Raw genomic sequence first — 14,654 nt, forward strand, 5'->3', positions numbered from 1 at the left:
GGCAAGATGTCAAGTCATGTATACAAAAGCCAGATTTTAAATCAGATACCCCCCCATCTGTGCACATGCAGCTATGTGCTTACTTAAATAGAAGCAGTGAAGGGCTTTTAAATAGTAGAAAGTGTAAGTAGAGTGGATACCAACTGCAGATTTTCCAGTAGGTGAATGCTAACTGCATCAGCCCACTGTCAGGCTGGCAGGGAAAGGCCTAGAGAAGCAAAGCAGAAGAATTGCCCATGTCAAGTAACTTCTCCTAACTGGCTAAAGTTAAGACTACCAAACCTGAGTTCGCAAGACAAGCCAAAATAATCCATGAGATATTTTCCAACCCAAAATGTATATAAATTCTTGTTCTAGGGCATGAATTCCTGTGCCAAAGTGAACAACATGGCACCATTGTAATAAGTGTCAGGCCCTGTAAAAATCAAGATGCTCACAGGAAAATATCTCACAGTGGGGAAGATGAATGCTCCGCTCCTTGACTGCCTGTCAGAAAGTGCTGCTTCAGACCTGGCCAAGTCACTCTCTCAAACTCAGAAGTAACAAACCCTCCTCAGGCACTTCTCTTGCTTTTGGATGGGTTTATAATTCAAGCAACCAGCCCCATGTTAAGCTTTGCAACCACACTGCTGTCAGGATCAGAAGAGGCCCTGTCATCTAAGTTGTGTCCATACCACTTTCTAATCCTGGAGTGTAATTCACCACCTGACTCCAATTTTTTGGTGATGTATCTTTTTCTTCCAGTCTCATTTCTTGAGCTAGCACACTCCCCTGGAGGAGCTCTGTTCCATATTCTGACAAAGCAGAGTGGTGCTTGAGCCTCCCTGCACCCCTTAGAAGAGTTGCAGCAACTTCCTAAAGCACCCAGCTTTTGACTGAAGCCTTCTATCCAAAGTGCTGCCCCAATCTCACCCTATTAATGTATCTGACCTGAAAAGGGATACTTTTCTATTTGTACCTGATGCCATTGCCTCACCTGAAGATCAGAGTGACTCTTGCACGTATCCTGAACTAGGAAGACTGCAGCTTTGTGGAGGATGTGTGTTTTTTCTTACTTACATTCACTTCATAACCTCTAAACATTACAAAAAAAACCCAACCCCCCAAACAATTAAAACTAAAGTGTAAAACAGGGGTCAGCAACGTATGGCATGTGTGCCAAAGGTGGCACATGAGCCGATTTTTGATGGCACATGGGGCGGGCTGAGCCGCTCAGCCTGCCACTGCTCTGGAGTTTCCACTGCCAGCTCCTGCCAGCTGGGGACCCTCCGCTGGTCCCACTCAGCACCCACTGCTGGCCTGGGGGTAGGAACTCCAGGCTGGCAGAGGGCTGAGACCCTGGCTGGCAGGAGTTGGTGGCCGAAACCCCAGAGTGGGGTGGGATGAGCGCCACTCGGACGTTCCCGCTGCTGGCCCCTTGCCAGCCAGGGCCCCGCCGGCCGGTCCCACTCAGTGCCCGCTGCTGGTCTGGGGTTCCTTCCCCCAGGCTGGCAGCGGGCTGAGACCCCAGCTGGCAAGAGCCGGCGGTAGAAACCCCAGAGCAAGGCAGGCTGAGCGGCTCAGCTAACCACCGCTCTGGGGTTCCCGCTGCTGGCCCTTGCCAGCTGAGGCCCCCCCGCCCGCCGCAGCCCGACTCAGCACCCGCTGCTGGCCTGGGGGAAGGAAACCCAGACTGGCAGCAGGCTGAGATCCCGGCTGGCAGGAGCTAGAGGAGCCAGCGGCCGAAACCCCGGAGCGGGGCAGGCTGAGTGGCTTAGCCCACCGCAGCTCTGGGGTTCCCGCTGCTAGCCCCTTGCCAGCCAGGGTCCTGTTGCCGGTCCCACTCAGTGCCTGCTACTGGTCTGAGTGAAGGAACCCCCGACTGGCAGCGGGCTGAGACCCCAGCTCGCAGGACCTGGCAGCCGAAACCCCAGAGCGGTGGCGGGCTGAGCGGCTCAGCTTGCCACTGCTCTGTGATTTCCACCGCTGGCTCCTTCTAGCCGGGGTCCCGCCGCCGGTCCTACTCATCACCCGCTGCTGGCCTGGGTGAAGGAACCCCAGAGAGGGGGCAGGCGGAGACGCTCAGCCCACCGCCAAGACCCCAGAGCTGGGCGGGCTGACCTGCTCAGCCTGCCGCTGCTCTGGGGTTCTGGCTGCTAGCCCCTTGCCAGCCGAGGTCCCCGCCACAGCCCCACTCATCTTGCTTCCGGTTGGAGTTCCAGCACAGGCCCCCTGCCAGACAGGGCCCATGTCTCTGGCCTTGCTCAGCCCTACCAGCTGCCAGCTCCACTCACCTCAGCTGCCGATCTGACGTTCCAGCCGGTTAACAACTGGTCACTCAGAAGCCTGTGTGCAGCTTAAAGTATCCAAATAGGTGCCACCAGACATTGGAAAAACTCAGCAAGGAAAAGCAAGGGCAAAGATCACACTAAACTAATGAGATCTGCATTTTAATTTAATTTTAAATAAAGCTTCTGAAACATTTTGAAAACCTTGTTTACTTTACATATAAGAGTAATTTGGTTATATATTATAGACTTCTAGAGAGACCTTCTAAAAAACATTAAAATGTATTACCAGCACACTAAGCCTTAAATTAGAATGTATACACGAAGACTCGGCACACCACTGCTGAAAGGCTGCTGACTCCTGGTGTAAAAGAATTTAAGTCTTGAAAAAGAATTGCTTGCCAAGTGTGAGTCAAATTCTCCAGAGTTGCTTACAGACAGTTTCTTTCCTCTGAACTCCCACTTAGGTTGTGTGTACTCAATGAGGGCACAATAATGTTTAGGCTGAGCTATTCAAAGGATCTGAAAGGAAACAGATGTCCCACTCCTTTAAGCACCTTTGAAAATCCCAGCCTAGTGGTTAAGTGTCAGTGTAAACTCATCATACTAAATCTTATTTGCAAGTTGCAAATGCAGCCTAGCTTTTATCAATACTTTGCCTTTCAATTCAAATTCACTTTGACCTTGGGGCCAAAACTTGCCTAAGAATTACAAGATAGGAGTCTCATGTCAATTCTTGATAAATCTGACCTAATCCAAGCAAATTTCAAAAATATTGTGCTATATTATGCTAACCTTAAATATTCCACAGTTTAATAGCCTCCATTCTTTCTCCACCAGGGATAAATAAGAGGGTAAATAGACTGACTGTGTGGTCCATTTAACTGAAACTTTACTTTGAAGTACTGTGAATGGTGCCTATGACTCAGTAAATGAGCAATTCTCAAAAAGCATTAAAAAAGTCACTTCTTTGCGACTTTCTTAAACCAGTAGAGGTGTCTAACATTTATGACTCGGATGTCTCAAGGGTAGGATATCGATTCTTCACCTACGGTATTTGTTGCAGCTTCAGCAATACGAATTCTCAATACTTTTAGAAATTAAATCCTAATTATTGCTGAAACAAAAAAATCAAAGAAAAGCAAAACGAACAAAAAAAAGATAGAGGCTTGACTTTAGACACTACATTAACTATAAGCCAGATAAAATAGAAGCAAGCATCAAACTATTAAATCTTATAATATATCTGCACAGTATTATAGCTCAAACATGTTAGATAAGGAATGGGAGACTGCTTTGATCTGTGACAAATCAATATTTCTTGAGAAACATCGTTCATCAGCAAATTGCTCTTTAATCATTTTTTGTTAATCATTTCAAAAGCAGGTTGTAGTACTTACTGGATTAAGAACAACTGTGAAAAACAACTCCCCTCCCTGGATACTCTTGTCTAGTTCTCTTGGGCCTCCAGGATACTCCTTATAGAAAATTGTATGAGTGAATAGACCACAGGTTTGCCTAGGAAGGACCTGAGTAAAAACAGGATGATAAAGAAAAATATCTCAAAACAAAATGACTTTCATTCCTTTTGTAAAATAATAAATTTAATAGAAATTAACTTTTGTAACTTTGCCATTTACTTTCTGTCATTAAACTGTTATGTAGATTTAGCATTGCACCTTTAACTTAGGTCAGTAGTTAGACTGACAATTAATCAAAGTCTGAGTAAGCTAACATACTGACATATTGGTATATAATGCCTTTTGGAATAAACAAATGAAAGAGTGACTTTTATATTATAGTGAAACCACAAGTCATTTTTCCCCATAAATTCATGAATTTTTATTTGAAACGCAATGACTACTGTCAAAAAGCCAGATGTAATTTAGAGTCTACAAAAAACAAACAAACAAACAAAACCCTCTTTATGTACTTGATATCTAATCTAACTATTTTAAGGCTGGTCACCAAAACTTTTTTAGTTCAAAAAGAGAGATCATAATCTGAAAAGTGATTTTATAAAAAGAGCTTGGTGTGTTCTGTATTTATTGATTGTTATTCAAATCTGTGTAGTTTCCACTTAAAAGTGGGCTTTCTTTTGTGCCAGCCCTGCAAACTCAATGCAGAATTTGAAAGTCAAATTGGTTCTTTCTTGCTCTTGCATCATTGACAATAATGATTCTGTATTCAATGTGCTTATTTTTGTTGATCATGCATAAATTACAATAGAATCAAGCTCACTCTCTCTCAGCTGTGCCAGCTCTGCAAAACTAATGGTAGTAAAAAGTAGTACAAAAACTTATTTTTTTTAAATGACTAAAATAAGCATGTATGACTCTAAATATACACAGGGAACAGCTCCTTTGACTTCGCTGCTGCTGTTTCATGCATTTGCTTTTCTCAATAGAACCACCTTTGAAATGTTTCCTTGTATCCATAACTTTGAAAATGGATGGGTTTCAATCACATATATATATTTTCCAGAAAATTTACATCTTAAGGCTGAACATCTAAGGACCAGATTTTTAAATATCTTTAAAAATATAGGCCTAAATCCCAAATGACAGTGGTTATCAACAGCAGTTTGGCAAAGTCAGTGTTTGCTGGAATAAAGGCTCAGACTTTTTAAACCTGACACCTACTATGGAAATTCCTTACTTGGAAGAAATTATGCTTGCATATGAATCATTCTTTTCTGTGGTAATTTTTTTCAACATTCTATAGAATTTTATATTCTATAATGACTGTAGATCAGGGATGGGCAAATGTTTTGGCCTGAGGGCCATATCTAGGAACAGAAACTGTATGGCAGGTCATGAATGTTCACAATATCGGGCTTGGGTTGTGGGAGGGAGTGAAGGCTCTGGTTGGGGGTGCAGGCTCTGGGGTGGGGCCAGAAATGAGAAGTTCAGGGTGCAGGAGGGGGCTCTGGACTGGGGCGGGGGAGTGGGATGTGGGGTGATGGGTCCAGCTGGGGGGGGGGGCCTCTGGGGTGGGGCTGGGGCTGAGGAGTTTGAGGTGTAGGAGGTTGCTCCAGGCTTGGACCGAGGGGTTCAGAGGGTGGCAGGGGGATCAGGGCTGGGGCAGGGGCACGGGGAGAGGGGCAGGGGTACAGGCTCCAGACAGCGATTACCTCAAGCGGCTCCCGGAAGCAACGGCATGTCCCTTCCCTGGCTCCTACGTGGAGGCATGGCCAAGCTGTTCTCCACAGGCACCACCCCTGCAGCTTCCATTGGCTGTGGTTTCCAGCCAAGGGGAGCTGCGGGAGCAGCACTTGGGGTAGAGGCAGCATGCGGAGCGGAGCCCCATGACTGCCCTTATGTATAGGAGCTGGAAGGGGGCCATGTTGCTGCTTCCGGGACCCGTGTGGAGCGGCCCCCGACCCTGCTCCCAGCTGAAGCGCCGGAGCTGAGCAATGCCCAGACCCCACTCTGCAGCAGGAGCTTGAGGGCCAGATTAAAATGGCTACTAGGCTGGATCCGGCCTGTGGGCTGTAGTTCGCCCACCCCTGCTATAGACCATAAATCACAATTACAATTATGAAATATATGGAATTAATTTATTTGTTATAATCCTACAAATGCTTTTTAAATTCTTTTGGTTTCCCTGACGAAATACCAGTGCAATTGGTACAAAGGTACAGAGATAAGTTGAGCAGGAGGGGAAATGCTTTTGGTAAAACTTGTATAATGTCTTTATTATAGCATGTGTTCATCATCATCTGACTGCAGATGAAGAAATTAGTGCATTTGCTCTGAAGAACAGAAAGCCTGAGATTTCTGAGACAGGTGGTCTTATGCTGATTATTCTTGGTAAATTGATTTTTGGCCCTGCTGTCCTGTTTCTCAAAGCTTATGTTAAATCTTATTCAATATGTGCCTTCAAAATGACATGTTTTACCAAAATTTATGAACAGACTTATTTGGAGAGTTCTCAGAATCAATCAACCCTATTCAGATGCTTTACGCCTCCTGAGGGTATCTACAAACCTATTATTTTACTTACAGCTAATGCTTTCCTGAGACTAAGCTTTAGCCTACTGTGATTTTTTTATTTTTAAAAACTGCAGATCATTTTAACAGGCTTCTCCCAAACCTAGATTCACACATTAAATTTTGGAGTATTCATTTGTCTGAATAATGCTATTCATTGTAACTCTTTAGGACAATACCATAATTACTGTATAAGCTAAATGGAAGTATTAGCTGGAGCTAATGACCCAAAACAGCCCAAAGTATGATGTGGTGCAAATATTAGTGATCTCTCTCACATATACACATGGAAAAAATTACCCTAAAGTATTTTTTAAAAGTTGTTTTAAAACATTTCACTGACAATAATGCACAAGGTTTCGCAAATGCTGAACAGCCAGGAAATACCCTATGCCTTAATTATTATTGCCTAAATGACCTACATGGTGTTAACAGAGAATTTTGTGTGAGTAATGAAAAGCCACTGTCAGGAAAGTAGTGCAGTCCATGTCTGTTAATATGAATTATAGGGAGTACAATGAGAGAATTGGGTGATTTGGACTAGAGTTGCCTCCATGGAATAATTCCACAGCTTGAGAGAATGCTTTCTTCCCTCCAGCCCTCTGGGCATCTGCCCAGCATCAAAGCCTTGCTACTTGAGCCAAGAGCTTAGCTGGGTTTGAGCCATAGTAAGAGGCACACTGGCAGAATGTGTGGGAAGGTTGTAAGGTGAGGGCCATTTCATACAACTGAAGCAGCACTTTACTGTTTAAAGATGAAAGGCCAGAATCTCAATTGGTGTTACGTTGGCATAGCTCCTTTGCAGTCAGTGGAGCTATGCCAATTTACAGCTAGCTGAAAATCTCACCAATAACGCTCACCAAAGTATTACTGGTGAGATTTCCAGCTGTTTGTATATTACTTTGTTACTGGCTTAAAAATCTGAAGGAAAATGTCATTGTATCAAAAGCAGTAGCAGATAGGCCCCAATGTCAGAAGCTATGCTGCTTTCATCAGCAGTATGGTGAATGCCAGCAAGAGGCTTAGACATGCTGATTTTAATTAGCAGGTTAATGTCAACTATACCTTACTATTTCTACATAGCCATATGTGCTTCTCACAATGTGAACTTTCAGGATGCTGTGCTTTCACACTTTTTTTGTTTTGTTTTTTAAAATGAATCATGAAAAGCTAAAGCAGTGAGTTTGAATATAAAAATCATAAAAGCAGCTCACCATGATATTTTTGTGGATGAAGCCCCGTCTGTACCGTGCAGGTTTTAGATGTGGATACTCTTCTGTGCTGGTGATTTTGATATTCCAGACCTTTTTCCAGGCCTCATAAAGCTGAACATGTACAGGGTAAACCCCGGAGTGGTGCGGAGCTACCGCATAGCCCATGTCAGTTGGAATGCCATGTTCCTGAAAAATATCAGAAAAAGTGACTGATCTAGAAAATTAAAGTAATTTAATGCTCGTGTAGCTTGCAAACACCTTTTTGGGGAGACTCATAGACTCATAGACTCTAGGACTGGAAGGGACCTCGAGAGGTCATCGAGTCCAGTCCCCTGCCCTCATGGCAGGACCAAATACTGTCTAGACCATCCCTAATAGACATTTATCTAACCTACTCTTAAATATCTCCAGAGATGGAGATTCCACAACTTCCCTAGGCAATCTATTCCAGTGTTTAACTACCCTGACAGTTAGGAACTTTTTCCTAATGGACAGCATAGGTGGGTCTAAAATGCAGTCAGGGATGATTTGAAGACACATGCTGGTATAAAAGGGAAGTGGTGAGATACGCAAAGGTTTGAATACACAAACCTATAATGAAGTTTTAGTAATAGGAAGAAAAGAATGATAGAAATGTAAGAAAAGTTATTTTGTGTTCTTATATCAATACCTCAAAAAGGGGGGGTATATCTTTGCAAGTTTGTGAGAAAAAAATTCCCATATTCTGCCACTAAAAAGTCCCCAAATACAAAATATGTGACCCTACTCACTGTGAGCCTTTAAATAGCTCATACTCAGGCAATACTCTTGCTGACTTCAATAAATTTTACCTGTGTAGGGCTGAGGGCCAGAGCCTATACCCACTCTGCTGATAAAATTCACTCTCCGTGCAGAGGACCATTACAAGACCTATACACCACTTAAGTCCCAAGTGTGTAGTCCCTAAGGAAAAGTTGCAAGATCAGATGTTCTCCTAGTATTCTGTCCTAGCTGTGTCAGCTGAGCAGGAGCAGAACAGCTGGTGCCATGAATACATGATTCTTAAACAGTTAACAATTCACAAATTTAGGATTTGTCTGTCTACCTCTTTAAAATAACAAAAACAAAAGGTGACTGCTTAAGACAGAGTACTGACTTAGCTCTAAACTAGTACTGAGGCACTCCTCTCCTGTCTTAGACCCACTCAGCACTACCCTCATGCTCTGTTGATCAGCACTGTATAATCTTTGTCTAAGATGTTTTGTGCAGAATCCTCTTACCACATATTTGGAAAAAAATGATATAGCTTTCCATCTCTATTTTTTTTCAGATTTCCAACTGAAGATTTGATTGTCTTAAAATTTCACTAATATTCACAGTTATGACCAACTAGTACTCCCTTTTGTAGTCATCTTCATGTACTGGTACTCAGCTTCTTATCTAGATATGTATCTGCTGGCATGTAAATGACCCTACGTGAGTTTCTTGCTGATTTTAATAATCTTGCCTGGTTCACTTTAAAATCTTAAATGGATAGCCATGGCCCTAATCACATTTTCTCAAGATTCCTGTTGTTCTTTATCTATGCCTTAAAATGAGGACTCCTCTGTAATTACAGATCCCTTTCTCTTATTTTACTGAATTCAATTATGGATCTCACTTGGTTATTTCTACTATAATTTACTAAATTCTATGTTAAAGCTAAATTCCTAAATTATTCTGGGTGAACCTAGTGATTTCTGAAACTACAACTTGTAGGTAAAGAAAACAATTATAATCTGATACATGAGCCAAGAGAATGGAGAATTTCCCCTATTTACTACTACTTTTTGGATTTTTATTCAGATTTACTGGGATCATATTCACTATATACACATATACTGCACAGGGACGGAAACTAGATTGATAACATTTAAAACATCACACAATCAGATACCAATGGGAGAAAAGCATCTTTTTAATACTTTAGAATTTATATTTAATAGCTTTGTCAACTGCATAACAAAAGCCTAACCTCACTTTTTCTTCCACGGCACATATCAGCTTATATCGCGATGCTGTCATTCTTCTTGCTTGCGTGTAAAAAAAATCATCTTTTTCTTCTGTGGTTAATTAAGTGCTTGTAGAAATTGACACAATAGAACCTCAGAGTTATGAACACTTTGGGAATGGAGGTTGTTTGTAACTCTGAAATGTTCGTAACTCTGAACAAAATATTATGGTTGTTCTTTCAGAAGCTTGCAACTGAACATAGACTTAATAAATCTTTGAAACTTGACTATGCCGAAGAGAAATTACTTTTTTTTTTTAGTCATTTACATTTAACACAGGACAGGATTATTTATTTATTTATTTGTCTCTGCTGCTGCCTGATAGTGTACTTCCTGTTCCAAATGAGGTGTGTGGTTGACTGGTCAGTTCATAACTCTGGTATTCGTAACTCTGAGGTTCTCCTGTACCGACATCCCTGAAAAATGAAACCATCTCTTTATCTCCAAAACAGATTCAGAATGAGCAGCAGCAAAGTACACTTCCTTTCACTGCTTTGCCAAGTTGCTGAAACCTTGATGAACTCTTGAGGTGAAAGGGTAATTCATTTTCCATAATCATCAAACTCTGGCCTCTCTCTTGAGACTGCCAGTGAGGCTGCCAAATGGCATGGAGATTTTTGTGGACACTTGCCCACTAGGTGTTGGGCCTAGCCACTTGCTCATTCACATAGCCTACAAACAGCCATATAAGAAAGCTATTTTTCCTAATTTTAGGGGGGTTAGGATCCCTTCCGGGCCTGGTACAGTGGGACTTCTAAAAAACATACTTGGTTTATTAGGTAGAGAATTTTTTTCAAATCCCAATAATTTCTGTAAAAATCGAAAACATTTGTAAAATAGTTTTTTTTAATTCATGGCAAACACAGAATGTATGATGACGTGGTAGGGCATAAGGTTTTATTACCATGCATTTGAGATAGCCTGCATAGTTCACTTTGAGCTTCCTCACTTGGTAGAAATGCAGCCATCCAAAAGTTACGCTTGATAAGACCTATCCATCACACTGGCAATTATTCCTTATATATATATGCTTGGTTCTCTACTATGGGTGCAGACTGTGTAATGTACATTCACTTCAATGCTAAGTAGGGCTGAGTAAAAAGAGTATAGAACTTGGCCCATTGATTTAACTACAATCAGTTATTTAGCTTTAAACTACTTAATTCTAGTATAGAAGTTTCAATTCCCCTTTCTCTTATCTTAATCTTTTCTACTTCACTTGAGCAGCACAAGCATCAAAAAGAATAATCTTTATAAAACGTGTAAAAGACTGTATTCTCTAATGTCCTATTTAATCTTCTTCATTCAACTCTAAATAAAGTCTGAATTAAGTGGTTTCTTAATCTTGCACCAATATTCACTAATAAATATGTAATTTAATTAAAATCTTTCATACTAATTATGAGCATATCTTTTCCCATGTAATATCTTCTTCAGTATTTTTCAAATATTGTTATTCTTGTACTGAGTGTTTCACACAGAATGAAGACGTTTACTGTATTTCATACAGAAGTAAGGATGGCAATACCGTAACATGGGCGGCCAGAGAGTGGCAGCTGCTGAGGGCCCAGCTCTGCAGGCAGAAGCACAGAATGGTGGCTGTACCATACCATGCCATCCTTATGTCTGCGCTGCTGCTGGCGGCAGCTCTGCCTTCAGAGTTGGGCTCCCAGCCAGCAGCCACCGCTCTCCAGCTGCCCAGCGCTGCGGCCAGCAGTAGTGTAGAAGTAAGCATAGCAGTACTGCAACCCTCCCTACAATAACCTTGCAACCTTCTCCCCCCACCAACAACTCTGTTTTAGATCAGGAGCCCTACAATTGCAACACTGTGAAATTTCAGATTTAAATAGCTGAAATCGTGAAATTTACTATTTTTAAAATCCTATGACTGTGAAATTGACTAAAATGGACTGTGAATTTGGTAGGGACCCAAGCATATTGCATCAATTTCAAGGTGGATAAAAATCAATGATTTTTTAAAATTGGATTCTTTTTATTTAAATTGGATTTTTTTGATAAAATGCTTTTTGCTATTTTAGCGCAAAGATATCTGATCATGGAATAGGGATTATAAATTTTAATTCTATAATATGAGACAATATATTCATGTAATGTTTAAGAAAAGTTTTGTAAATGAGTTCCAATAATTCATGGATTAGGAACCCAATCTTATGGGGTTCCAGGGGCTTCTGGATAGATTATTTAAGTTAATCTTTCTATCTACCCAATGGGACTCAGTGCTCAGTCCAGAAGACACCTTCAGCGATGCTTAGTTTTGCAGTTCTCAAACTATGGCTTTGTGTCTCCAGAGATAATATGCTTGTTAACAGCAAAAAAATGTTTTTAAATAAATAATATATAGACGTGAGGAAGAACAGACCTCAACTGTATTGTCCCTCTGCAAATTTGTACACAGAGTCAATCCCTTACCTCTCTCTAAAAGTGAAAAGTTTCAAAAGTTCAACGAATAGAAGATTGTTGGGGGCAGAATTGATCTGGACAAGAAGTAGTCTGAAGATAAATATGAGAAGGGAGGGGCAGGCAGTAGAAACAAAAGTGAACCGGTTTTAGCAGCATATTCCAGAAGTCTTGAGGTCTTTCTGAGTGTAGCCTATATTGATTTGAGATCCACCATACCATTCTCTATCTAGAAAGAAAAACCTATAATGGCAGCAGGCCGTTAAGGAGACCCAGTCTGGGAATATTTTAATGAAGTTCCTCTATGTGTGGGTAAGACAGGCATGTGTGCAAAGCAACAGTGCAACAAAGAAATGCAAGGCCTGATTGCCCAAATGAAAAAATATCATGAGAAGTGTTCCTTCTCAGGAGGAAGCTGTGTTGAAGATGATGAAAGGAACACGTCTGAACATGCAAGATCTTCAGGTTGGTAAAAATTTTTATTTCATACTTCTTTTGTAAGGAATTCCTGTCGTCCTTCTGAACCATTCTTGAATTCTCAAGTTTGAGCAGAAAATATAGTTGTTAGTCTATGGTATTATCATTTTAGATGCAGTTGTGATAAAAAATAAATAGCTGAAATAGGCAGATCTTCCTTTTACAATTTCATCTTTCAAGTAGTACTGAGTGTCAGTGAATGCAATGAGTAATACTAAATGAGCAGTATGGTAATAATAATAACTGCATTGACTTATTTTGTTTAGGAGAATCAATCCTCAACATACAGGATTCTGAAGACTATCCACCTTCAAGATCATCATCATTTTCTATAGTTTCAGAGTTCTGCCAACGATAGTGTTTCAGTCATATCATGTATGTCACATAGCCACAGTATATCACCTGTAGCAAAAAATAATAATATATAATTTCCATCATCCAGAAACAACCATAGATAAGTTTTTGATAAGAACCACAGATTACAAAAAGATGTAATTGATGAAAAAACTGCCAATTTGTTTAAGCAACAAACTCTCCTTTCCGTATGATTGAGAATCCACATTTCATTAACATGGTTCAGTCATTAAGACCAGGATACAGTCCACCCAACAGAGCAGATGTTGCAGGCAAATTGCTGGAGAAAGTGAATGAAAGAGAAATTGAGCAGTGTGCAAAAGGTCTATAGAGAGTAAAATTGTTAACCTGAGTCTTGATGGGTGGAGCAAAGTCCACAATTATCCTGTTGTATGTGCTTGTGTGACAACAGAATGGAATGTCTTCCTTACAGAAACACACACAGCAGAATACTTACAAGAAGTAGCAATAAGAGCTATAACAAACCGTGAAAAAAATTCACGTCTAGTACGCAGCTTGGTCACAGACAATGCTGCAAATGTATCCAAGATGAGAAGAAATTTAGAAGAGAATCTCAAGCTAATAACATACGGTTGCAGTGCTGATTTGATGTACCTCCTAGTCAAAGACTTCAGTGTTCCAGATATGAAGGCTAATGTTGTTGAAACTGCAAAATACTTCCATAACAACCACTTTGCAGCAGCTGCTCTGAAAAAAAGTGGGAGGAACCAAGCTAACTCTCCCACAAGACATGTGATGGAATTCAGTAGTGGACTGTTTTGAGCACTATATCAAGAACTAGCCTAATCTGATGATAGTTTGTGAACAAAATTGTGAAAAAATAGATGGCACTGTCACAGCCAAAGTTCTCAATACTGGGCTTAAGAGAAATGTTGAAAACACGCTGAGTACCCTGAAGCCTATTTCTGTAGTCTTGAACAAAATGCAGGGAAATAGCTCTTTTATTGCTGATGCTGTTGAAATTTGGAAGGAACTGAGTGAGATCTTAAATAGAGAAATATGCAATGACAGAGTTAAATTCTTGGTCGTCCATCGATCTGATGATGACAAATCTGTGCAGATCATCCACTGTTGGTCTCATGGTGTGCCCTCTGATGACTATACAAGCTAATTCTAGAGGTGCACATTTTGCTGCAGATGGTGCATGGGAAGTTCACGGTCAGTGGGTTGTGCACTGCTGGTGCTCTGTGATGTTGTTCGCGTGCCTCTGGTAGACGCCAGCAGCGGTGTTCCTCAAAGTTGATGCAGGTATTTCTGACTATTGCTGTCATAACATATTTCCCAGATTTGGACCTTAGCGTCCAAAATATGGGTGTTAGCATGAAAACCTCCAAGCTTAGTTACCAGCTTGGACCTGGTAAAGCTGCCACCACCCAAAAACTTAGAGTGTTTTGGGGCACTCTGGTCCCCCAAAAAACCTTCCCTGGGGACCCCAAAGACCCAAATTCCTTGAGTCTTACAACAAAGGGGAATAAACGATTTCCCTTCCCCGTCCTCCCCTCCAGGTGTTCCCTCCCTGGGTTCCTGGAGAGATATACAGAAGCAAGCTCTGTGAATCTAAACAGAGGGACTCCACCCTCCCTGTTTCCAGTCCTGGAAAACAGAAGTACCGAGAGCTAATCTCTCTTCCCCCCTCACCCAGCGGGTATGCAAAGTCAGGTTAGTAAATCTTACACAAAGAGATTTTCCACCCTGATTTCTTCCTCCCACCAATTCCCTGGTGAGCTGCAGACTCAATTCCCTGGAGTCCCCACTAAAGAAAAAACTTCAACAAGTCTTAAAAGAAGACTTTATATAAAAAGAAAGAAAAGGGCATAAAAATGGTCTCTCTGTATTAAGGTGACAAATACAGGGTCAATTGCTTAAAAGAAAAATGAATAA

General features: G+C 41.3%; 1 protein-coding gene across 1 annotated transcript in view; it reads right to left on the reverse strand.

The window, feature by feature from the left end:
* LOC115652371 (bifunctional heparan sulfate N-deacetylase/N-sulfotransferase 3-like) overlaps positions 1–14,654 on the reverse strand; it is a 114,210-nt gene that overhangs the window by 39,306 nt on the left and 60,250 nt on the right. Inside the window, 2 exon segments of the mRNA XM_030564314.1 lie at positions 3,668–3,796; positions 7,474–7,659. Coding sequence (XP_030420174.1) covers positions 3,668–3,796; positions 7,474–7,659 — 315 coding nt within the window.

The sequence above is a fragment of the Gopherus evgoodei genome, chromosome 5, assembly GCF_007399415.2.
Source record: "Gopherus evgoodei ecotype Sinaloan lineage chromosome 5, rGopEvg1_v1.p, whole genome shotgun sequence".
Taxonomy (NCBI): domain Eukaryota; kingdom Metazoa; phylum Chordata; order Testudines; family Testudinidae; genus Gopherus; species Gopherus evgoodei.